Below are 26147 nucleotides of genomic sequence, written 5' to 3' on the forward strand. Positions count from 1 at the left end.
GGTCCAGAAGAGGGCCACGAAAATGATCAGGGGGGTGGGACACCTCTGCTATGAAGAAAGGCTGAGAGAGTTGGGGTTGTTCAGCCTGGAGAAGAGAAGGCTTTGGGGAGACCTTATTGCAGCCTATCAGTACTTAAAGGGGGCTTATAAAAAAGATGGCGGCAAACTTTTTAGCAGGGCCTGTTGCGCCTGGGGAATGGCTTTAAACTAAAGGGCGGTAGAGTCAGACTAGATATAAGGAAGTGGTGGTGCAGTTGGTTTTTATTTGGGGCTTCTGTTTTTTTGTTTTGTGATTGGGGGATTGTTTGTTTGGGGGGTTTTATGTGTGTGTTTGGGTTTTTTTTGTTGTTTTTTTTGTTGTTTGGTTGGTTTTTTTTAAACACAGACCAAGAACCTAAACCTGACAGAGAAGAATGCAGTACATAGAGAGGAACTGCCCATTTCTCTGGACCTGGAGAAAACCCTTGTTATCCTCTGACCCTCCAAAGAAGGTGTAATAATTCAAGCATCATGGCAAATATACAGTGAAGCTCAAGGCATTCCTCATTGAGTGAGCTTAGTAATTTGCCATCCTAATTTGGAGGCTAATAAAAGGTATGTCCTTCTTCCCAACAATTCCACTATTTTGGGGACCCTTCTTATAGGAGCAGTACAGAGCTATTTAGTCTGCTAGTCCCAAAAGACACATATCTAAAAATCTGGAGGTTTTGTTGAAGCCTCCTCCAGCATAACCTGATATTGATAGCCTTCACTATTGGCCAGCTGAGCCAACAGCAGCCTCAAGACTGTATGCCTTGTTTGGCACACAGTGAAGAGGAACGTAATTTGTAGTGACAGATATTAGTATCTATCAAAATAATCTTGATGTGAAAAGAGGTCCAGTAACTTCAACACGCAAATCGCTTGGAACACGAGTGCTCCGTGGGCCACTTTTGGTAAGCAGAACAGGTGCTACAGGATGAACCAAAGACTAGATTAAGGCACCCAACACCAAAGTTTGTCAGACACAAAAGGTGTTGGCTGTGAAAAATCTAGCATAGCTGTTTGCCTGATTATAGGAGGCAAGACAGGAATCTAGATGTGAAGAAGAAAGTAGAAGGCTGGAGGTCAGAAAGCTAAAGGTTAGCTCTAAAGAGTCCTTCCAGAATGGCAACAGAAACTGGTCAATTCTGCATGGAGTACTGCAAGACAGGCCAGGCACCACACAGGAAATCAGCCCAATATATTCTGTTTTGGAAGACAGTTACAGAAGGATGTAAATAAAATAAAAATAATTTAAAAAAAAATAAAAACAAAATCACTAAAACCTCTAGAAAAAGAACCAGGGGTTGTGTTAAAAAAACCCTGTTCTTTTATGGGACCCATATGGATAGTCAAAACTAGCCTCCTTTAGAGAAATGGGCAGAGGTCTATCTCTAATGGCAATGCCAAAAGATCTGAAACATCTTGGATATGCAGTTATGAAACCACAGGGGTTTTTAATAAATTCTAGAGTAGGAAGAGGAGAGAAGCTACCATTTTGATATATCAACCTAGACAGAGTCATGAAACAGCAAGCTTAGCACCAGAATTAGAAGGAATCTACTGGTTAAGTTTGGAAAAGTCTACCAAAACAAACAGTCTGAAAGTTTATCTCAAGGACATAAAAAAATGTCTCCTCTACTGATCCACTGAAAAGAGGGCATGGAATGTGAAGCTTAAAAATGCAGGCTCTTAGCCTCCACTAACAGACTGCACCTGAAAAAAAAAAAAAGAAAATCAGTGCAGGAACACTGAGCCCCAACCGAACCTCATGACTTGAAGGGACACCAGCGAAGTTTTATGCAAAGCTCTTCTCACCTTCCCTCGGGACCTTCCCCTGCAGCTCCCAAGCCTCATGCTCCTGTAGAGCTACCTCAGCCTGCACTGTGCAGGGGGTCTTTGTTCAATCCAGCTAAAATCATCTCAGAAGGACAGATGTGACACCAGGCAACTGGCCTCTAGCAGGATGCCAACCGTCCTCCCCCAAATAGGATATGATCCTACTAGCTTCAGCAGAAAGAAGGGAGAGAGGTAAACTCCATACCCCATTCTAATAAGAACCAAGAGAATTAAAAGTTCTGTACATTCCTTTAGGGTGGTTTCAGATTCATTAAATGACTATACAGGGTGTGGCTTCTCTCCAGGAAAGTTTTCAGGAGACCGACAACCAGAGAGGAAATAAATGGACACAGGTTTAAAGACAGTTCTACAAAAAAGCAGATCAAAGTTTATACTGTGATTATTTTCTCTGAATATTTTTATTATATCCATACTTTGTTATTTTAGCTGTCATAACTGGACAATACAGTCCCTCTAAATTCCAGTGTTCATTTTCTTTGAAAATGCTACACACACGCAAATAAAAGTCACTTATGTTCAAACTACCATATCTTACTTCACTCAAATCCACAGTACTTCAAACAACAAATTAAACTGTTAGAGATACACGGTAGTAAAGTTTTAAAATGCTGAAATTGTGGCTTTTCACAATAACAAGCAGCTTCACCAGCTTCTCATGGTCAGTGTACGTGTACCAGGAGTATACTACAGCAGTATAATTCACTGCTTTTGGGTGTATTTTACAGTTATTTCAAAATAAAGTGACACTTCTCCATTTTATTTATTACACAGTAAATATCCACTTGGGAGGAAGAAGTGAAATTATGCAAGCACACTTAGGTTTCAGTTTAAATCCAGACTTTAACATTATCCCACTGTAGGCTGGGGGTGGGGATGTGCACAAGTCAGAAACCTCAGATTTGCCACTGTCACATCTTCCAAAAAGCACATCTCTCTAGCACAGGCTGAGGGTTACATACCTATGACAGTCCAAAAAGTCAAAATAAGAACAGGCCATATTTAATGCAACAATGAATAAACTGACTGGGTTACCAGCAGGATGAACACAGAGAATCCATATTACCTTCCAATATCAACAATGAAGTTCTACTCCAGTTAATAAATAAGTACATGTACAACTCTTATCATAACAGTTGTCACTCGAAGACAATGGCATTTGAATTATACATCTGCTTAACCACCTAGCTAGACTTAAATCTAACATATTACGTAGTATGCTTCAAAAAAGCCCAAATCTTAACAGAAATGGCAATATATTTCTTGATTCAAAAGCCTCTAGATCAATACAGTTAAAAAATTACCTGGGTCATTATGTGAGTGAGGCACGACAAAAACTTGAAGCGGTTCACTGTCCCATTCATTTTCATTGTACGTGATATCGAATCCTTGTTTCCACACGCCACCATCTGGATTATCAAAAGGAAGAATGTCATAGACATCCAACATCTAAAAAAGGGTAAAAGGAATATAAAACATGAGTTCACAAAAACAGTTCTGCTATTAAAAACCAAAGCTGTTGTCGTCAAAAATGGATCAGTTTGTTCATTACACAGGGAGAGATGAAGTGTCAAATGAATAGAAAACTGACAAACGAGAGCAAGTTTCAAGTCACACTAGGACACCCAAGACACAGCTGGCAGGAAGCAGAGTATTTGGCAGGCCCTGTTCTGAGGAGACTGAAATTGATTATATAAAGGGTAGGAATAAGAGCCTTAAGTCACAAAAAATTATGACAGCTCACAATGGCATTGGGGCAGGAGGGTAGGGAGAGAATTATACAGAATAGCACAATACACTAAATAGGGGAATGCAGAAGATGAAAAGGACAAACTAAGCAAGCAGTAAGAAGAGAGGACAACATGAGAGAGATTGAGGCAAAAGTGGTGGACTTGGTAGTACTACGTTAACGGTTGGACTCTATGATCTTAAACGTCTTTTCCAACCTAAATGATTCTATGATTCTAAAAGTCAAACTCACAAAAGGGAACTGAAATAAACTGTCAAGGAAAAACGTTCAGAACTATAGCCAGTTGCTACAACAAAGCTCCTTATATATTTACTGTTGCCCAGTATACTAATTATACAAAGAAGGACATATTTCATTTGTCAATGCAAATAAGAAGGTTACAGGTTATTAAAGCAACTCTAGAGGTACTTTAACAAGTTCCTATGGAATTTAGATACCACCAGATAGCTTCAAAAAGAATATTCTAATGTGAGTTTAGACCAAGGTTACCATATCCAACTTTTTTTTTTTAATTTTTGTAATGCTCTGGTTTGCTTTTAGGAAAGAGAGCAAGCTTGATGAACATGAATTGTCACCTGGACAAGCCTTTTACTGGCACTGTAGTTCTAAAAATTTAAACTAAACTTTAGTTTAGTTCTAACCCCATGGTTAGAATACAATTGTACACCTGACAAACTTTCTTCAACAAACATTTCACTTCCACAAAAACAGCCTACAGGTGTCATTTACTACATTACCACCACAGGAGTTAAAACTTTCCAGTGGTAAGCTGGTTTCTGTCCTGCTAGGAAACTTGAGAAAAATACAGACATCTGAAACAAACATCTGACTAAAGAACTTAAGGCCTTGTGATGGGTTGACCTTGGATGGCTGCCAAACCCCCACCCAGCTGCTCTCCCACTCCCCCGCCTCAACAGGATAGGGGGGAAAATAAGATTAAAAGCTCATGGGTCAAGATAAAGACAGGGAGATCACTTTCCAATTACCATCACAGACAAAACAGACCAGACTTGGGGAGCATTATGTTAATTTATTGCCAATTAAAATAGAGTTGGATAGTGAGAAACAGAGAAACAAAGACAAAACTAAAACACCTTCTCCCCACCCCTCTTCTAGACCCATTCAACTTCACTCCTTCATTCCCAACTCCTTTATGTCCCCCTGCCCCACGTGGTGCAGCAGTACAGGGGTTGCAGTCAGTCCATAATGGTTCCTCTCTGTCACTCCCTCCTCCTCACACTTTTTGCCTGCTCCAGCATGGGGTCCCTTCCACAAGCTACAGTCCTTCATGAAGTGCTACAGTCCTTCATGAAGTGCTCCAGCATGGGATCCTCTCCACAGGCTACAGTCCTTCAGGAACTCCTCCACCGTGGATCCCCCATGGGCCACAGTTCCTTCTGAAAATTTCCACTTGCTCTGGCATGGGGTCCTCCATGGGCTGCAGGGAAATACTTGCTCCACAATGGTCTCCCAAACCTGCTCCACTAGCTGGAGCACCTTCTCCCCTTCCTTCTTCAATGACCTTGGTGTTCACAGGGTTGTCTCTCCCACCTTTTTTTCCTTATACCTCACTGCCGTGCAGTGTTTTCCCCCTTCTTAAAACACGTTCTCCCAGAGGTATCACCACCCTTGCTGATGGAGGGCTCAGCTGTATCCTGCAGTGGGTCTGTACTGGAGTTGGCTGGAATGGCTGTGTCTGGCACAGGGCAGCACTGACCTTCCCTCACAGACACCACCCCTGGAGACCTCCACTGACAACACCTGGGCACCTGCACCCAGTACATTCCACCCTCACCTCTGTGAAACACATATTTAAGAAGAATTGATAAAATATACATTCATCACACACTCTTCACAAACTTCACTTACATCTACCAAAAAAAATTCCCACACCAAAATCAAAATAACATAACAACACTGAAAAAGTGGAAAGTTTACACACAAGATAAGACTCCACCCCTTGTCCCTTCACCTCATTACAACAAAAGAATCCCGAGAATTATTTCACTGTGGCAATATCCAATCCAAGTTTTGGCCATTACCACTCCCAATTACTGTCCTATCTCTCATTCCTCAAGCCCCAGGTTGGGTGCCAAAAAGGACTGCAGTGGGTTGACCTTGGCTGGGTTGGCATCTGGCAGCCAGCCAAGGTCAAACCACCAACAAGCCTTTAGCTTAAGATACAAAGAGAAGTAAGTTATGTTAGATGGGAACACAAGCCACTAATCCTAGAACTAGCAGAGCCTCAGCTGGGCCTACAATGTCCATACACTAGATATCTATGGCCTGTACAAGATCTTGTCATGTCACTGCTCCACCAGGATTGCTTCCACCTTTGGACAATATTGCTTAATGGAAAATACAGGTGAAATACTTGCAGATATATGCATTCTGTATGGCCAGCTTGAAGGGACCAAATAAGGGTTACATTGAAATTACCCTAATACCGCATTTTCTTGCTTTTCTAAAATTTGATTTTGAGGAACTGTAATTCTTCTGTGAAATGCAACCTTCTGAAGAAAATTAAGTGCATACTCTGTAAATTTGCCCGTTACCAATGAGTGTTAAGACTGATAAACTCTTTTGACATTTCAACCATGAAAACATATTTGTTTAAAAAGCAACCATTCATGGAATTGCCCACATTCCTATGAGTTTTTCTCATGGATGGAGCCTGAATTTCACAAGCAACTTTCTGCAGTCTGCAAGATACCAATTTTTACAGTCCATAACATACATAATTTTTTCCCTAACACCTATTACCTTACAGTTATCTCAAACCATGCTCCCATGATTATGAGCTCAAGAGCTGGAAACTGCAATTCAGGAAATAGATCTTGGAATCTTAATCAACACTTCTCTGAAATAACTGGCTCAATGACCTGACCCATCATCTAGAGAGGTTTGCTGCCTGCCAGGAGCCTGGATGTTGCAGAGGAACTGTCGAAACTTGTCCAGCCTTTTGACTACTACCCCTTGTTGTTCTTCCATGTGGGCACCAATGATACTGCCAGGGGCAACCTGGACTGCATCAAAAGTGACTACAGAGCTCCGAGGTTAGTAATCAAGGTCATGGAAGCCCAGGTGATATCCTCTTCAGTCCCGCCAGTGAGGGGTAGGAGTGTGAGAGGAGGACATGGACACTACAGGTCAATCATTAGCTGCGGAGCTGGTGCTGGCAACAGGTTTTGGGGTTGTATGACCATGGGACCCTGTTTACAGATCAGGGTCTGCTTAGGAGAGATGAGATCCAACTCACTAAGTGGGGCAAAGATATCTTTGCCAGGAGGATGGCTGACCTGTTAAGGAGAGCTTTTAGTTAGGAATAAAGGGGGAGGGAGAGAGTCATCAGCAGCCCTGTGATGAACAGTGATGTGACACGGAAGGATAAAAAAAAAAAAATATTCAACAAAACAGGGCTTAAGCAGGGTCACCTCCAGTATTTGCGTGTAAGCAAGGAAGTGCCTACAGGCAGTTACAGAGAAATCCCCAAAACCCCTTCCGGGAAATCAGCATGCCAGGGTGTCTCTCTGAAGTACACTAATGCACACACCACAGGGAATAAACATGATGAGTTAAAGATCTGTGTGCAGTTGCAAGCCTATGACCTTGCTGGGATCATGAAGACACGGTGGGATGATTCCAATGACCGTAAAGTTGCAATGGAGAGATACAAGCTCTTGAGAAAAGACAGACCAGGAAGACAAGGAGGGAGAGTTGACCTTTATGTGAGAGAGCAGCTGGTGTGCATGGAGCTCTGCCTGTGGATGCATGAGAAGCCGACTGAGAGCTTATAGGCAAGGACTAAAAAGCAGACCAGTATGGGTGACGTTACAATGGACGTCTGCTAGAGGCTGCCTGACCAGGAGTAACAAGTGGATGAGGCCCTCCAACAGACAGATAGGAGCAGACTCACATTTGCAGGATCTGGTCCTCGTGGGGAACTTCAACCACCCTATAATGTGCTGGAGAGACAACAGAGCAGGGCATAAGCAACCCAGGAGGTTCCTGGAGTGCATCAGTGACAAATTTCTAACCCAAGTGATAGAGAAGCCAGTGAGGAGCGGTGCTGTGCTGGACCTCTTACTTGCCAACAATGAGGGGCTTGACGGGGCTGTGAAGGTCAAAGGCAGCCTTGGCTGCAGTGACCATGAGATAGTGGAATTCAGGAGCCTGAGAGCAGGGAGGAGGGCAAAAAACAAGACCACATCACTGGACTTCAGGAGAGCAGACTTTGGCCGCTTTGCTTGGCAGAGTCCCACAGGATAAGACCCTGGAGGGAAAAGGGGCCCAGGAAAACTCGTTAATATTGAAGGATCACCTCATCCAAGCTCAAGAGCAGTCCATCCCAACAAGTAGAAAGTCAGGCAAAAATGCCAGGAGGCCTGCATAGATGAACAAGCAGACTTTCCGCTTTGCTTGGCAGAGTCCCACAGGATAAGACCCTGGAGGGAAAAGGGGCCCAGGAAAACTCGTTAATATTGAAGGATCACCTCATCCAAGCTCAAGAGCAGTCCATCCCAACAAGTAGAAAGTCAGGCAAAAATGCCAGGAGGCCTGCATAGATGAACAAGGAAATCCTGGCAAGACTCAAACACAGAAAGCAAGCATACAGAGGGTGGAAGCAGAGATAGGTAATGTGGGAGGAATACAGAAACACTGTCCGAGCATCCAGAGATGAGGTTAGGAAAGCCAAAGTCCAAATGGAATTGAATCTGGCAAGGGATGTCAAAGGCAACAAGAAGAGCTTCTGTAATTACATAGGTGACAAAAGGAAGGCTAGAGCCTGCTGCTGAATGAGACAGGGTCCTGGTGACATAGGACATGGAAAAGGCTGAGGTACTGAATATCATCTTTGCCTCAGCCTTTACTAGCAAGACCAGGAATCCCAGGACCCAGAGACCTGGGGGGAAGTCTGGAACAAGGAAGATGTGCCCTTGGTAGAAAAGGGCCAGGTCAGGGAATACTTGAACAAAATGGATATATAGTCCATGGGCCCTGGTGGGATGCACCCACAAGTACTGAAGGAGCTGGCTGATGTCACTGCAAGGCTACTCTCAAGAACCTTTGAATGATCATGGTGCCTAGGAGAAATGCCCAAGTACTGGAGGAAAGCAATGTCACTCCTATCTTCAAGAAGGGCAAGAAGGAGGACCCAGGGAACTACAGGCTGGTCAGCCTCAGCTTGATCCCTGGAAAGGTGATGGAGCAGCTAATACTGGAAACCATTTCCAGGCACATGAAGCACCAGAAAGTCAACAGGAGTAGTCAGCATGGATTCACCAAGGGCAAGTCACACTTGATCAACTTGAGAAACTTCTATGATGAAATGACTGGCTTGCTAGATGAGGGGAGAGCCATGGATATTGTCTACCTTGACTTCTGTAAGTCTTTCAGCACTGTCTCCTCTAAGATCCTCATAGAGAAGCTGTTGATGTTTGGGCTGGATGAGCAGACAGTGAGGTGGACCAAAAACCAGCTGAACAGCCAGGCCCAGAGGGTGGTGATCAGTGGCTTGAACTCTAGTTGGAGGCCAGTAACCAGGAGTGTACCCAGGGGTCAATACTGGGTCCAATCCTGTTGAACATCTTCATTAATGATTTGGATGATGGGGCAGAGTGCACCCTCAGCAAATTTGTAGACAACACCAAACTGGAAGGAGGGACTGATATGCCAGAGGGTCATGCTGCCATCCAGAAGGACCTGGACAGGCTGGAGAAATGGGCTGACAGGAGCCTCATGCAGTTCAACAAGGGGAAGTGCAAAGTCCTGCACCTGGGGAGGAACAACCCCAGGCACCAGTACAGGCTGGGGGCTGCCCAGCTGGAAAGCAGCTTGGCAGGAAAGGCCCTGAGGGTCCTGGTGTATGCCAAATTGAACATGAGACAGCAATGTGCCCTTGCAGCAAAGAATGTTAATGGTATCCTGGGCTGCATTAGAAGGAGTGTTGCCAGCAAGCTGAGGGAGGTGGTCCTTTCCCTCTACTCAGCACTGCTGAGGCCACACCTGGAGAACTGCGTCCAGTTCCGAGCTCCCCAGTAGAAGAGAGACATGGACACACTGGAGAGAGTCCAGCAAAGGGCCACTAAGATGATGACAGGACTGGAGCAGCTCTCCTATGAGGAAAGGCTAAGAACTGGAACTGTTTAGCCTAGAGAAGGCTTGGGGGGGATCTTATAAATGTGTACAAATACCTGAAGGGAGAGTGCAAAGGAGGAGCCAAGTTCTTTTCAGTGGTGCCCAGTGACAAGACAAGAGGCAATGGGCACAAACTAAAACACAGGAGGTTCCTCCTGAACACCAGGAAACACTTTTTCCTTGTGAGGGTGACCAAGCACTGGCACAGGTTGCTCAGAAAGGTTGTGCAATCTCCATCCTTGGATATTCAAAAGCCATCTGGATGTAGTCCTGGGCAGCCGGCTCTAGGTGGCCCTGCTTGAGCAGGGTGTTGGACCAGATGACCTCCAGAGGTCCCTGCCAGCCTCAACCATTCGGTCATTCTGTGATTCCAATGTTAATCAGAAGCAGTTAAAAAAAGCCAAGAAAAAAATTAGGACTCAAAAACTTCCACATGAATAAACTGAAGCCAGATCAGGCTGAAATCACTGCCCTTATGCCAAGAGATCCAGAAGACAGATGTTAAGTCATTTTTATCTTTCTTACCATCCTCAGTAAGAATTGTGCAAAGGATTAATCACAAATTACATCATCACTTGACCAGGTTACATGACTGCAAGTGAAGAATAAGTTCCAAGTAACTCAACAGTAAGAAGCAAAAAAGGTTAAAGACCAGTATTTCCTGGACATATTTTAATCTCACTTCTAAGTATAAAATACTGGTATAGTAAGCAAGGACTTTGTATAAACAGTAGATAAATAGAAATTCAAAAAGGATGCTGCCCGTCTTTATTGTGGCTGCTTCAGAAGACAGTCATGTTGTTAAGCTTTTGAATTAAAACATTGGAAAACTTATCATTTGCCTGCCTTTCTATATGGGCTTATTCTTTCTCTATACTGAGGGACTCAAACTGCTGAAGTAAGGCAAGTCTTGGGCAAACACCACATTTACCCCAGTGAATACTAAACTACTGCACAGAAGAAATAAAAGCATAGTTCATGCCTCTTCAGGCCACCCTTTTAAAAAGTGATTCGTGCCTCATTTTCAAAAGGAGCAACATTACTAAGCACAATGTTAGATGCCTCAGTAGTTGAAAGGGACAAGAGAGGAGACACCTCACCACATTAGTTAAAAGACCTTCCAGCTCAGTGTGATGGCTGTTGAGAATTCTACCTTCTTTGAGCACAAATTCCAGATACTTCTTGAACTACTGACCTAAAAAAGCATCAGGTCTTAACCATATTTAATCCAGAGTTCTTCATTTTTTTGGTTTTATTACCTAGCTCCATTTTTATCTTTTGAAAAAAGTACACATTAGACTATTTAATTTGAATTACATGAATTCTCAATTCAGTGTTGTTTTCAGTGGCCAGCTCTATTGCAATTTCATACCTACTTACAAACACCACAAGTAAGTAACAACATATACAATTTCTTGATTTACAATTCCTCCATGAAAAAAAACCTTTAGCTATCCTACCCAAGAATCTTTTGGGTCTCACATTATTAGTAACTTGTTTTGTCCGATTTATGCAAAGAAAATACATCCCTCTGAGTCGCAAGTCCTGGTAATATTTCTAACTGAAATAGCAGAGGTTTTTAATCCATATTTGAATCTATTCTTATAATGGTTGCTCTATGATGGGAGACTATAATGAACTCCCATAATTTATCCAGTGAAGCCTCTTTGCCTTCATTCTCTAAAGTGATTTTTATCCAAACACTGTCTCACCTATATTAGTTCTTACTTCTTTCTAGTCTCTCATTTCATTCTCATACGTCCATTTAAAAGGCAAACATGGAAAAAGTAAGGTCCAAATCTGTGGGTTTAAGTTAACATTTATGAACAGCAGGTAATTAACACTTACAAGCTGTTTTAGAATTTAAAATAAAATTAAAAAAAACAATGCTCCAAATAATCTCAGAATTTCTCAGTCTTTATAAAAAAATCTAGAAGAAAATAAATTAACTGACCTTGCAGAACACATCCAGCTTGGCAAAGTATTAAATAGTAAAACCATATTCAAATACAGTAATTTAGATCAGCTTGTTAACATGGTGTTACAGGAATTTTGCTAAAGTCAAGGTCTTAGATTCCCTAACTGAAATGCGGGTCAGACTCGCAGAGTGAGAAACTGTACACAGAAGCAGTATTAAAGTGACTTAAGGATGATGGTGGATAACCTGCTGAGTACAAGATACTAATGCAATGACATGAAGAACATTAAAGCCCTCCCTCCCTGTGCAAGGCAAGGAAAGAAAGTGTGAGTAAGGGAACAGTATTAAGAATATTCCCTGCTATCCTTGTTAGTGAAGTACATGCATATAACCTTGAAAGTAAGGAAAATTATCAAAAAGCAGTTTAGCTACTACAGCCTACCATTAGGTAGGTAGGTACGTTAGTTGACAGTAGGTACGTGTTCTGACATTCTGCAAATGTGAAGCAAAACATGACAACAGTTTAAGAAAACATGTTTTACTTTCCATTCATAACAGGTTAACATGTCGCAGCATTTAAGCCAACACATTTTACCTCAAAATTCAAAATTCATATTTACTATAACTTATTTCTAATGCACCTAAAAAAGCACATAATTTAATATAGTAACAGACTGTAGAAGGAATAACCTGTTAACAATCCAGTAGCTTGAAAATATGTAATCATAGGTCCACATGCTTTACTTTCCTGCACAGAAGTCTTAATGTATATTGGAAACATGAACAGTCACATACTGCCTTTAAAAAAAAAATACTTTCTCTGTAAGAGACATATTAAGGTGGTACCTATCCCTGAAGAGCTTAAAGGCATTATGAATGATACATCAGAGGTTACAATTGTTCTAATATGTGTACTTACTCATCTTAAGTCCACTGTCTTTCTCCTGCAATAGAAATTATTTCACTTCTAGAATGAGAAAGCTGGACTTCAAAATTTAATCTTTGCTTTAGAGTACTATGAATATTTATAGTACTCCCACAAGACTCCCAAAAACAGTACAGATCACAAACTTCACACAGTATTCTCAGCACTCCTGAAACACTCCATTAAAACTGAATATATGAGTCCATGAACTCACAAGCATCACCAGAAAGCAAAATAAATTCAACTTGAAGTGTTTGACTTTAAAAACTTCAGCCTCCCCAGTTCATGCCAACCAGTCAATATGGTATATGTTCCTCCTTCCTGATCAAAGTGCCTTATACAAACTGGAGACACACAAGAATGCTGAAATACAGAAATAGCATTCAAAAGGGAACACAGTACCTGAGATTTTTTTAAATTATTAGTTGTTGAACATTCTTTGCCTCCGCCTCAAGACCCATCTACAGATATATCCCTAAAATGTAAAACCTATTTAAATCAAGACTCTCCACTATTTCCAGTTTATTTGTCATTAATTTTTTTTATTTTTCATCAATTTTAGAACAATTTTGGGAAGTGGGAAGAGACTCTCAATAAATTCTTTCCAAAGAACTTCTGATAGTACTGGACAATGATCTGAGTATAATCACTGGGGTTTTTTTGGGGCGGTTTAAAGAACTTTTAAGCATTCTGAAATTTTGGCTCTTCATAATCACTATTCAGTTTCTAGACAGTTTAAAAAAGGTAAAAAGGAGCAGTTTCATAACATCTGTTAAACACAACAGTCACTTGAACAATTCCACTATGTCTTAGATTAGGAGCTTAGTACCAAGCTTTTACAAGTAATTAGACGTTTGCAGAATTAACAGGTAATGACAGCTAGGACTCCAGCAGAATAAGAGAGAAAGACATACTGCTTACCTGTACACCTGAACCATGGCTTCCACTTTTTGAAGCAAACAAACAATCCTCAGAATCAACTGCAAGCAAAACTGAAGCAGAAGGAAAAAGCTCAGAGACAGATCCTTGACTGAAGTTTATAGCCTCTGGATTTTTTTGACCATCCTTTACTGATTCACTCAGATTGATCACTGAATCTCGTATGTTTGAAATAATCTCATTATTTTCTGCCAACAGGCGTTCTAAATGATCTATTTTTTCTTGCAAAATTGAAAGCTGGCCCTGTAAAAAAAAAAGTAAAGTTTAATTATTTCTCAGACTAATTCTTGACAGAATTAAAAATAAATTTCACAATAGTATACAATCACACAAAAAAAAAGAAATACATCTTTATTCTATATTTTACGTAAAGACAAACTAATAAGAAATTGAACCAACATATGAAGCCTTCTCTTTTCAGAATAAGTGAAAAGAACAGAAGTTACATTTTCCACTATGAACTTGAATTCGTGGCACAAGATTTAATCAGTGGTACAAAGATATTCTTAAAGGTCACACTGTTTCAAGTACCAATTATGCCAACTTCTACTTTTTTCATGTCTATCATAGATTCGCAAAAATCTGATCTTTTCATTTATCATCACATTAGAACATCAAAGGGAAAGCCATTTTTTAGAAGGCAGTCACATCATGATGGGATTAATAGGATATATACATTCTAGGTTTTTTCTGTACATGTAAAATAATATTTCAATAAATACTGAGTTTCTTATTTTCAGTGAAATTTAGAGAGAAATTAACAAAAGCACTTAATGGTTGTAAAAGATCCTGTAACAGCCTGATCATAGTAATAATCTGTATAATTGGACCATTGCAAACGTCAAGATAATCCTGTAAAAGACAGCTCAAACTGATAGCACTTTCAGTCAGAAGGCCATATTCAGTTGCCAACCAACAGGATTTTGTAGATGATTCTAGTGTGCGCCACAAGAGGAAGGATCTAGGATAACATCTATGTGAATTGAAAGAAGTCAACATATCTCCCAAAGCAACTTGGAAAGACAGACAGATACCACAAAACAATTTAATAGCATCTAATCACTGTACTGTTGGAATACAGGACAGAGCATAGCAGAACAAGATACCTGGAAACGCTACTGCCCTCTCATGTACTAGCCACTCCTTCCAAATGATTTGAGGTATGCTTTTTTTTTTCAGGAATGAATGTGTTAGCTTTTACAGAATCATAAGAGGCCAGATTATTTAACATGTTTTTAGGGATATTTCATCTTAACAGTATTTTTTTTTTCTTTCCTCAGACTGACTTCAACCTAACAATAATAAGAAAAGATAGAGAACAAAAACCAGTCACTTCCTATTATTAAAGTTGTGGTCAGACCCCAAAATATACAATGTATGATTAAGTTTTTTTTCAGGAAGCTGTCATTACAACAAAACCCTCTGCGGATTCAGGCATTTACATTTTACCCATTACATTCAACACAAGTAACATTGATTCAGTAGACAGCTATTCTGTGACCTATGATTTTAATGACAAGTAAAACTTTTTCCTAGCACCAATGCCTTATTTTCCAAGTAGTATAGAATAATATCAGAAACAAAACCTGTACATGACACTTTTTTCCCCTTTGATAATAATTTACTTGAGGCCTTTGCATTTTCCTTCTAAGAGACAAATTGCTTTCCTCAAATGCCAAGTTAATTCCCACTCCTGTAGTTAGGCTGTAGTTTGCAAAGGATTAAGCCTCCTTTCTAAGTTGTGATATGCAATTTCTTTTAAATTCTGTTCGCTTTGGGAAGTCTGCAGGAATAAAAAACACCCCTTACCAAGAGATACCAATCAGCCTTTTGGTTTCTACTAAATTGCCATTCCTATAATTCTATCTTTATGGAAGTTCTTTGTAATTCTGCAGAAGATACAGTTTAGGTTTTTTTAACCTGTTAGTAAGTTTGTCCCCTCACTTTCTGGGCTGTGTAAAGTGCTCACCCACTGCTTTGGTTTTTTTCTTAGACTGATACATCCTGAAAACAATAACAGGTTTTAAAATGCAACACAGGCAAACAGTTACTGCTTCCCAAAAGACAAAAATATATTTTGACAACGGATCCAGATTAAGCTAATTGAGATGTAGGGCCAACATCCTAGAATCTCAACAGTTTAGAAACAAATACTAGAAACTTATAAAATAGGTGAACTGAAAACAACAGGAAATCAATATGCAGATGATGGGATACTGGACAGAAAAAAACTGTAGTCCCATGCCCCCTGGTGGCACAAAAGAAACAACCAGACTGAAATCTTTCAAATAATACATTAAAGATAGTGTGCACACATTTCAGTATAAAATTAGTATTTTCCCTTTCGATGTCTGCGACATTTTAAAAAAAGGAAAGGTTTCTCTACTCAGACAGAAAACTAATAGCCTATTATGCCACTCACCCTAAAAATAACATAAATAAAATAATAATGATTGGAGCTTTACAGGCTGCCCAACATAGCCTCTGATCTTTAGATTTCTAAGACGCTAAAGAATAACTGCCATCTATACAAATTATGACCTGCTTCACTGCACATGACTATAGTTCACCAAAGTTACCAAGTTTTTAAGCGCTAAAGTGCTGTTCACACCTATGCCACTACTATATACGCTGCCTCTACAACTGTAAAATCGGACAACTGTTTAAAATTTATATTCTCATTCACGTATGTTCTAGAAATATTTTACATTCCTACAAGAAAAGAGTTTCATATTGCTTAGCAATAGCCTGTCAACTAGCTGGTCATAGATTACACCACCAATCTGCCTTATGTCATCTAGCCAAGTATAGTCTCTCCAGCACTGGCCAATGGGGGGGGAGGGGGGGGCAGGGGGATAAAACCCACATTAAGAAACACCAAACACATGATTAGACTGATCCTCCCATTGGCATACACTGCCAACCTCTAGCAGTCAGATACAAACTTCCAATTTGGAGGTCGTGTCATACTTCGGATCTCTAAGATGGACCTGTCGTTTAACTTATTGTATCTTAAACCTTCAAATATCTATGATAACAAGTTCTACCATTTTAAGTGTTTATTATGTGAAAAAAATACTCCTCTTCGTAAACTAAGTTCCCTGCTTCCTGTGTCACGAGAAATAGTAATTTGTTCACTGATAATCTTCAAACAACAGTGATTTTATACATTGCTATATACTTCCAGCAATAATTTAGTTTTAAGGTGGAGAGTTCAAGCCTACCTAGGACTCTGAAGAGTAGTGATTTTTACAAGTATGTTAAAGTATGCTACTTTAACTTTGGAGGTAGGTATTCTGTTATTTGGAGAAAGAAATCCTCACAAAGATCTCCCATTGTGGAAGTTAACAGAGGACATTGATAAAGACAACCCTGCTTTCTTTTCTGACGACTATGAGATGCATCATGCCTCTCCTAGTGCATGGCATATTGAAATGCTTTAACTCAACTTGCATGCAAAACATGAAATAAAAAGCTACAGTTAAGAACACGTAACTATGACCTCATGCAATACCCAAGTTAAAACTGACAGGCAACCAAAACTTTTGAGATTTTAAAAATATTTTCAATTTCTGTTGTGAAACGCATCAGCCATGAGAGTTAACTTTAAGAAACAGTGCCACAAAATAGAAACAGATCCCAGTTTTCATTCAGTATGAAAATAGTTAATGCCAGGAATCCATTCTCAGGTTGGAAAATTTCACATGGATCCAAATTATGCAAAAGCTAGGTCTATTTCCATTGCACATTCACATTTTCTCCTTACTCATTTTAAATAGATAGGGGTAGACAATGCCTAGAATGTAGTATTCAATAGTAGAGTTATTTTAAAATATGAGCTAAACATGGAAAGTATTGCAACTCTTCAAGACAATGAAATTAAATATGAAAATAAAGGAAATTCAGTTTCAACATTTTTAGAGGAAGGCAACCGACTTACACTGCCCAACTTCAAATATCAAGGCCAAATAGTACAAAACAGTGAAGTTACTCTAAAAATGTTTCATCTTATTGATTGCTAGTAACAGACGTTGATTAACTAGTAAAACAGATTAGAAGCATGTTACGGGGGGCATTAAATAGGTCTAATTAAAAACCAAAACACACAGGACCTCTATAATACTAAAAAGGTACTCCTAACAGTATTTTGTTTTAAACTAAGTTTGAAAATTTTCCACGCATTTGGGGGTGAGTAGGGGGGAATTTTATTTTTCTGTGAGCAGAGATGCACCAATTTTACCTTAACCAATTCTGCCTGAAATTTTGTAACCTACATGGCTTTGTAGATACTGGATAGCAAAATTTGGCTAGCTGCACAATTCATAAATGTCAGCAGACTTTCCCCTGAGTTTACAGCATCAAGTCTTCTCAGAAAAGAAGCAATCCTGATCCAAGACTTTGAGCACAGAAAATTGGAGGTACGCTGTCTGGGTAAGTCCAAGTGAACATCATTAAAGGATGCCCTGTTAATCTACATACTTGTTTTAACATAAGGAAATGCTATGTAAAGTTGCATGAATCACCCAGCCTATACAACCAGTTGACAAGTTTATAACAACTTTGGTATAAACTTCTTTCTTTCATTTCTCTCCGCCTTTATATATTGATAAGATTGTGCAAATAAAGGTTTTATTAAAAAGCAAGAAAGGCAACCCTGCTGTTACTCCACAGCAAAGCAACTGTTTCTACAAGAACTGCAAAGTACCAACAAATCCAACAGTCCCGAAAGTAGATACAAGCTGCACTGGTATAAGAATGGTACCACACGAGCGGCGCATCTGTTCACCATCCCCACGTTTACATTGGGTTGGACTTAACCCATGAAGTCTTCCCATGTGAGGACAGCACAGACCAGCACACCCTCCTCCCATTTGGAACAAAAACTGTCCATACCTGCTAGCTGCACTGAGCAACCTGCCACTTCCACCACATGAACCAGCTATGTAAACAGTTCCTTATGCTTCAGTCAGTCTGAACCCTGCAGCAGTTTTCATGCCCCAAATACTCCAAAGCAGTCTGCTTTCCCACTGCCCTCTGTTTGTCCTTCTCTGTTTGCTTCTGACACTGGTCTGATCTGTAGCAAGGACTCTCTCCAGAAAGGAGCATACTGCCACCCAGCACAAGGAGGGAAGTCCAGTAACACAATGAACAGTCAAGCTGCTTTATTCTGGGGAAATGGAGAATGGACAGTTTCTCACACCTAAACATTGTACGTTGCAGAAAGGGTATTACTTGCAACTTTCACCTCCTCAGTGAACATTCGCTCCTTTAAATGCAGTCACTTTCAAGTAACGATCATTTCATCAGGAAAAAGACAGCTAGCTCAAATAATTAAAGTGGGAGTATGACAAGATGAGATTTCCTCATAGATGAGGAAAGCTCACAGAAACAGGCAGGCAGAGGAGAAATCCACATTAGAGACTTCTGAGGTTAGGTCAGCTGGAACTTGATTATTTGTATCCAGACTCAGTCAGCAACCACCAAGTGCTTGGTTCAAAATCAGCCAGAGCCCATTCTTCTTCTCACCCACATGAACAAGCAGGAGACCACAAAGGAGCTGGCAGTGTCCTGCATAAGAGGCTCTGGTGCACCCATGAGCTGTGATGAAGAAAGCAGAGTACTGCACTGAACAGAGTTCTCCGGGGGATGTGGAATTCAAGTCAAGATCATCGCCTATACAGAGTTACTGCAGCAAGCAGTGAGGAAACTGGACTCAAAAAGTCTCATTTTCTGGCTGCACTGAATGGCAATCATCTTAATTTTCTGCACCAGTCTTGTCAATAACTATTTCCAGGTACATCTTCACAAATCACGTACTAACTTCGCTAAAATCCTGATATAAACCTCTGATCAGATGCCAGCGTACCAAGATGGTACTACCAGAAAGCATTTTCTGTTCACTGTTACAGCACTGTACAGTGAACAGAACATACTAAATGTAGAATTAAATGGTCACCTCTTGTACAGAAAAAGCAAGGAGTTAAAAGTTAAAAATGCAACCTGATGTAGCATCAAAGCTTAATATTTGAACACACTGTTTCAGCACGTATTCACATTGCAAGGTAGGACATAGAACAAAAAAACAAGCATACAATGCATGGGTCAAAAGGACAAGTCAAGGTTTAAAGCCTTTATTATCTGGGCAGAAGGCTTATGTGCATTTGTCACGATGAAAATTACATAAATAACCTTGTTAATAATTTCCTACTTTTAAAGTACCATTCAAAACAAGCTCACTTTACGAAGGCACTGATATTCTTCCAAATTAACTGAACTACAAAACAAAAGTCTGTTCTCTTAAAAAATGAGAAAGTTCTATTCCAAAGATGCAACAGCCTGACAAATGGATTATAAGAAGCTGATGGACTTCCACATTCTGTTTTACTAGAGGCAACAATAACAGGAGTGTTTAATGCACTATTATCCTAGACTTAAGTTTCATGCAATTTACAGAGATAAAAATAAGCCATGCTGTTAGGGACTAATTTTGACACCATCATCAGTGATCTGAAGGCAAGAAGAAAGAAAAGGGAGATGGAGACAAATCTAGAAATATTCCCTGTTTAAAGTCAATTAATCTGAAAAATGTTCACTACTACTCCAGCTGATGTTTCAGGTTCATTTCCTTTTTCATTCCCCTTCCTGCCCGATACTGAATCTTTATGTAAATGGCTAGAGGAACAAAACTGAAGCACAGCTTACATGGCATTAAGAGTATGAGCATTTTAATAATGTTTATTTTTATTTGAACAAGTCAAAACTTAAAATAACAAAACCATGTGTCAGACAAAGAAAAGGTCAAGTAAGAACAAAGAAACTTTCTCTCTCCATTTAGTTTATACAGTTTAAGTTAGGCATTGACTCTAGGTAGCAGAAGGAAGTGATCATTTATAGGTGGTGTTACTACTTTTCTGAAAAATACATTTTGCGCAACATTTTGCACCAGATTTAAAGACTGTAACTGAAGGACACTATTAGCTTCTGCTTGACTGCTGCTTAGCCAAAACTTTACACAAAATGTGCAAGCAGCAAAGACAAATACACTGTGAACATTAGGAAGTATACAGAATTGTTACTGACCTGTAATTATGTTCACAAAGACGGCCCCTCCTCCTTTACAACTAGAAGCTCAGCAGAAGAAATTCTGAATTTTCATTATCTTACACTGAAGATTGTTCCCATGACACTCAAAGGCTTTTAGATTGTGAACTTAGTAAGTGGTGTTAATAAGGCTTTGTTTGTTTTTTAAATAAGTCAACATGTTTCAAATCCAGGAAAATAATGATTCTTTCTGTGGATTTCTTCACTCAACATTCAATCTTCTCTGACATGAAACTCATAAGAATGCTACTAAAAGTCACTGTGCCCACAATTTTTCAGTGCTCAGAAGTCAGAAGAAAATGGCGACTTCAAAATTATGTACAACCGCAATTGCCACTATTCACATTTTAGAGTAAAACAAACACTTTCTAAATACCTGATCATGCCTCTTCCATTACTTCTGAATACAGAAGTCCTGTTCCTTGTTATACAACATAGTCCAAAAGCTCCCAAATGAGCTCATAAAAATTACACCAATTACTAAGAACATGCAGCAACAAAACGTGTATTTATAGTCCATGCAAGCCATTGATTTCAGCTACTTCACTACAGCAGGGCACCTAGCAAAACTCTAGCTGGAAAAGGTGTTTATCGTGTATCAGTAGCTATTTCAAAACAGGAAGCATACAGACTCGCCAACACTGGAGGGAGCTGAGGTTTGCACCGCACAGAATTGGGGCATGGTAGCTACTAAGCATGAGCTGATATGCTGTAGTTACAGCCACCTAATGGAGACTCAGGGCTGACTGAAGGTAGTGCTTCCTCACAGCAGGGGAAGTACTACCACAGCAGTACTCCAGAGTAAAGTTCACAAGGCGCCTTTGTTCAACACGCAGATTCAGAGAACTGCTGGTGTTTCTGCCGTGTATTTGGTCCTAATTTCCTACTATTACTGCTCCACCCTACCGTGATTCATATTTTGGCCAGGTGGTAAGACTATCAAATTATTGGCAAGCTCACATGAAATAACACTCCATGCTGCAACAATCACCACTTGCGCCATTTGTGCAGAAATATCTGATGCATTGTGTAGAGGCCTTGAAAGCATGAATCCAGTAAAGAAGCCTTTAGCAGCCACCAACAGCCAGGCCACTTGATGCTTTGCTGGAAGGACACTGGAAACAAAAGAACAAGCCAGCTGCTTTTAGAGGAACTGTACTTGATCACTTCTGTTCAGTGCAATGCAACTACTGAGCCCATAAAAACAGTTAACACACATGAGAACATCAGAGTAAGCTTCAAATAATGGTGCTCAAAGGCGGGAGGGGGAAGAAAACACAGAGGGGGGGAAAGAGAGAGATCTTATTCAAATAACAATTGTTTAGAAAAAAGAAAACAGTACAGATAGAAGTTGCTGCATGTTTGTGCTTTGCCTTTTAGTAAAGTTTGAGGGAAAGACCAAAGATAACAAGGAGCAATCACTTGGTGCCATTCCAGTTATCAACCGAAATCATGGCAGACTTGAGTTTTAAAAATGTATCTCCAGAAACAACCTTGCACATAGTGGGGAGATATGTCCCATAAAAGCCAAAGCAAGCTGTGTGAAAGTGGTTAGAGGAAAAAGCTTATGTCCACCACCTATCAGGCAGTGACAGAGGATGCTGTGTTGTGGTGCTGTTTTGCCTTGCTCAGGCATAAAATTCACTAAAAATGAATTACTGTGATAATAATAAAAGTGAATACTACACAAAGGCCATATATTTCTGAAGCAAGATACTCTTACAAACAAATCCTTCACTTATTTTTTTTTTAAACTGGATTTTTAATGTGTGCCACGCATGCTTAGGCGTCAATCTAGCAAAATTTAGAATTAAAAGAAGTATTCCACAAGCTTCTGTAAATTAACAGCTTTTATGGATCTGTTCTAAGTCAAGGTAAAGTTAGTTGAGAAAACAAGCCATGTTAGGCTAATGATTTTTTTTCTATTTGGGTCCAAAATACAGAATAGATTAATATGGGCTTATCAGTATTTGGTATTCATCTGTATATAGTAACACAGGTTCTTCAAGATAAGCTGCTTATAGACTTATTCCACTTTAGACTTGATTTGAATGTAGTTTTCATTTAGCAGTTACCAATTTAGCCCACAAATCACTTGCACCTGACACTTGCTGCACAAGAGATGGCACAGGACTAATCACCACTCTGAAACTCCCTCCGCTGTACAGTCACACAAGATTTCTCAGAGAATTCTGTGTTACTACAGAGAAAAACAATATACTCAACCATTTTTCTACTCTATTACACTAGAAGACTCTTACACAATGATCTGTACTGACAACTGGTACAATAATAATCTAAAAATGCACCTAAGGCTATTCCTCCACCTTGAGCTCGTCTCTGCGCAATGTTATAACATTGTTCCTGGCCTGAGACAGGACACTACGACACATCGTATCCTGAGACATGTCCTGAGACAGGAGCATCCTGTGGCTAGGAACAGGCTCAGAGAGAAAGACATCATAAGATGTCTTAAGGTGTGATAAGGCCATCGTAAGAATAATATACACCTGACAACCAGGCAGGATCCATAAACATATATGCAGGAATTACAGAGGAAAGGCCAGTAAGTCTTGATCTCCATGTATTGTAGGTACCTAATCCTCCCAAAATTAGCAGGGACTTCAGTTCTATGGCAACATACAGATCTTCTGATATTATGATTTAAATGCACCACCAATGATGACAAGGCTATAAATCACTTTCGCTCAAGTTCTATTACAGTTGCCACGATGCCACCTTACCATGGCTAGGTGTGGATAACATTCACTGTAAAACTGACTACTGATGCCAGCTTTTGCAAACCCAACACTTAAGAAGACACAATGTCACCACTGCCTCCCAAGCCTGACCACAAGCGCTGCCTAGCACAGCAGTGAAAGGCATTTACAAGTATTTGGTTAGAGAATATGTAAAGGCATCTGCCTGTGGACATTCACCCATCCTGGGAGATCTTGTCCAAAAATTATTTCTGCAAGATATTTCTGTTGACATCTTTGAACAACTACCTGAACTCTCAAACTGGAAAGCAAGCTCTGAAAGGACAACTCTTGGCTACACTGCCAGGTAAGCCTGAAAAAAGACAGGTTCACAAGACTGAGTGACACAAACTACCCTGAGACCATGCAAAGAGAAGGCGCCTTGTCTGGAAGAAAAAGTGGAAATGAAAGTGGAGCAGCAATCCTAATCATTTATTTTACTACAGGTATTAGGTACCATGACACTTTAGGTGAATGCAGACCAACAGGCACCGCCAGCTGAAAAATTCCAACTCTAATCCTGGCAGAAATTAAATAAAAAGCCTAAATAGACACACACTCATAAGCTAAACATGAGACTGCTTCCAGAGGTACCCGCTGCTCTCCTCTGAGCTTAGTGTAAGCCACGCAGGCAAGGAAGAAGAAACTAATCAATATGCAACTTCCAGGACACAAAAGGTGACGTATGCTGTTACCAGAACTGTACAGAGGAACAGCAAAGCTGAAAATTAGCACATTGTCAGAACAGAATGAGGTACGAATCCAAAAGCTTGTGAAAAAGAGTCTCAATCCCTTTTTCTAAGCAAAAAAAGTTCTGACCTCTATCATCATGAAAGAGAATGCCTTCTTAAATCTACAGACAGAGGATCTACTGCTGCTATAGCTTTTCACAAATAAAAACAGTTTGAAGTTTTTACATCTGTGGCTAGTTTCACTTACAGTACATTGAGTTCTGGCAACACTGCACTGACACAAACAACTTTTTGTCAGCTGAGGTAGCATTAAAGCTGTTCCTTTCAAATATTTTTGGTGGCTTCTATTCCACTCTTCATCTTTTGCATTCACTTTAAACTGATGTATTATAGGGCTCTGAAAGCATTTGCTAGGTGTCAGAGGTTTCCCAGTTGTAACAAAGTGAAAAATTTCTACCCTACGGGCAGCAAAAGGAAATGACAAAATCACATCAATTTCATCTGTAACCTCCTCAAAGGATAAAGCAGTAAGAAAGGAAAAGGTAACCCAAAGGAAGGACCAAAACAGTGATAGTCAGAGGATTCTCCACTGAGAGTCAGCAGCCTCAAAGAAATTTAGATATGGAAAAGGCAAAAAAAGTAAACACTGATAGACTGTTCTAGAAGACCGAGGGGAGGGAGGAGGACGGAAGGAGAAATGTTTGTCTCTAGCTGACTAGATCACGTAGAAGGAAGAGGTGTAACAACAGATTAAGGTACTAAACCCTTGGTCACAAGAGATAAGACCATGTTACACTGCAGACCAGCGTTACACTGTAGGACACAGACAGGAATTTCAACTGCAAGACACTGACAACGGAAGACAAAACATGTCTAATAAATCTTCCCTGTTTACTCAAGTATTTCAAACCAAAATATAACATTTAAAAAAAAAAAAAAAACCACCCATGTACGACTTTCCTGTTCTATTCTTTACCTGGATTAAACTCAACTGGTGGTATAAAGACACATGAAGTGATTTCCTAATATAAGATACTGACCATATCACCAAAGCAGCACTTGTACTTAGCTGTTACAAGTGTCACACATGGCATTACTCTCCTGCTGGAGCTATATACTGAACAGACACAGCTGCTGTAGCCAGCCTTGTCTTGCTTTCTTCTCCTAAGCTTCTTTCCCATTCTTTTAGTTCCTGCAAAAAACAGTGGCTGACCTCTGAACGGTAATTCAAAGGAATAAAGGCAGAACAGATCTGCACTCTTTCTTTACGTTTAAGTCAAGGTTTTTATCTTTACTGCTAACAAATAGGTATCAACTATTATCTTTGCATTAAATGAAAAATTAGTGATTCTATCAGAAAGATAATTGTTACTACTTAATTAAGCCTTTTGAGTTCTTCTATTCACTTGAAGTCTGACAGCTGTACTAAAACCCACTTTCATTTGTTTTATTTCCCAAAAAATAAATACGGTGCAAGCATAAATAAGCTATAACTTTACTTTCTCTTTTTTTTTTTTTGTCTACTACTATAAGAAAATAAAGCTATTTATACACAACAGTATTCTGCCATTCTGCACAGCATACCATGCGCTCTCTGAAATACTTTTTTCTTGTCATGGTTAAACATTCCTTATTAGAACACTACCACGACACACATCTTCTACATTTCTCTCCCACACAGACAACAAGGGAAAGTGAGGAACTAAAGAACTGCTTCGTATAACCATGCGGTGCAGTCAGGTATCAGCCAGTTACGGCTCCAAAGCAAGGCTTAGCGAAAAGGAAAGCAATAACATAAAGTCAGCATTTCTCTAAACCTACCTGTTGATGCCACAGCTGAGATCTACCCTCGGCCTTCCCTGTCAGCTCCTACCCGTCCTCAGCACTGGTTTCCACAGTGCAGAGTACGCCCCGCACTCCCCCTTCTGCTGCCTGCCCCGGTCCCGAGGACTCCCTGCCCGGCCCCGAGGAGGGCGGCCGGCCGGTGAAGCCGCAGCGCAGCCCCCAGCCCGTCCCGCCCCTCCCGCCCCCTTGCCGGGCGGGCGGG

The 26147-nt window shown here is 40.2% G+C and overlaps 1 protein-coding gene across 1 annotated transcript in view; it reads right to left on the minus strand.

Moving 5' to 3' along the window:
* MAN2A1 (mannosidase alpha class 2A member 1) overlaps window positions 1-26147 on the minus strand; it is a 153400-nt gene that overhangs the window by 102063 nt on the left and 25190 nt on the right. Inside the window, exons 2-3 of the mRNA XM_009284206.2 lie at window positions 13531-13791; window positions 3183-3327 (exon numbers count right to left, since the gene is read on the minus strand). Of these exons, the coding sequence (XP_009282481.1) occupies window positions 3183-3327; window positions 13531-13791 (406 nt within the window). The remainder of the gene's footprint in view (window positions 1-3182; window positions 3328-13530; window positions 13792-26147) is intronic.

The sequence above is a fragment of the Aptenodytes forsteri genome, unplaced genomic scaffold (genome assembly GCF_000699145.1).
Source record: "Aptenodytes forsteri isolate BGI_AS27 unplaced genomic scaffold, ASM69914v1 Scaffold69, whole genome shotgun sequence".
In the NCBI taxonomy this organism is placed as follows: domain Eukaryota; kingdom Metazoa; phylum Chordata; class Aves; order Sphenisciformes; family Spheniscidae; genus Aptenodytes; species Aptenodytes forsteri.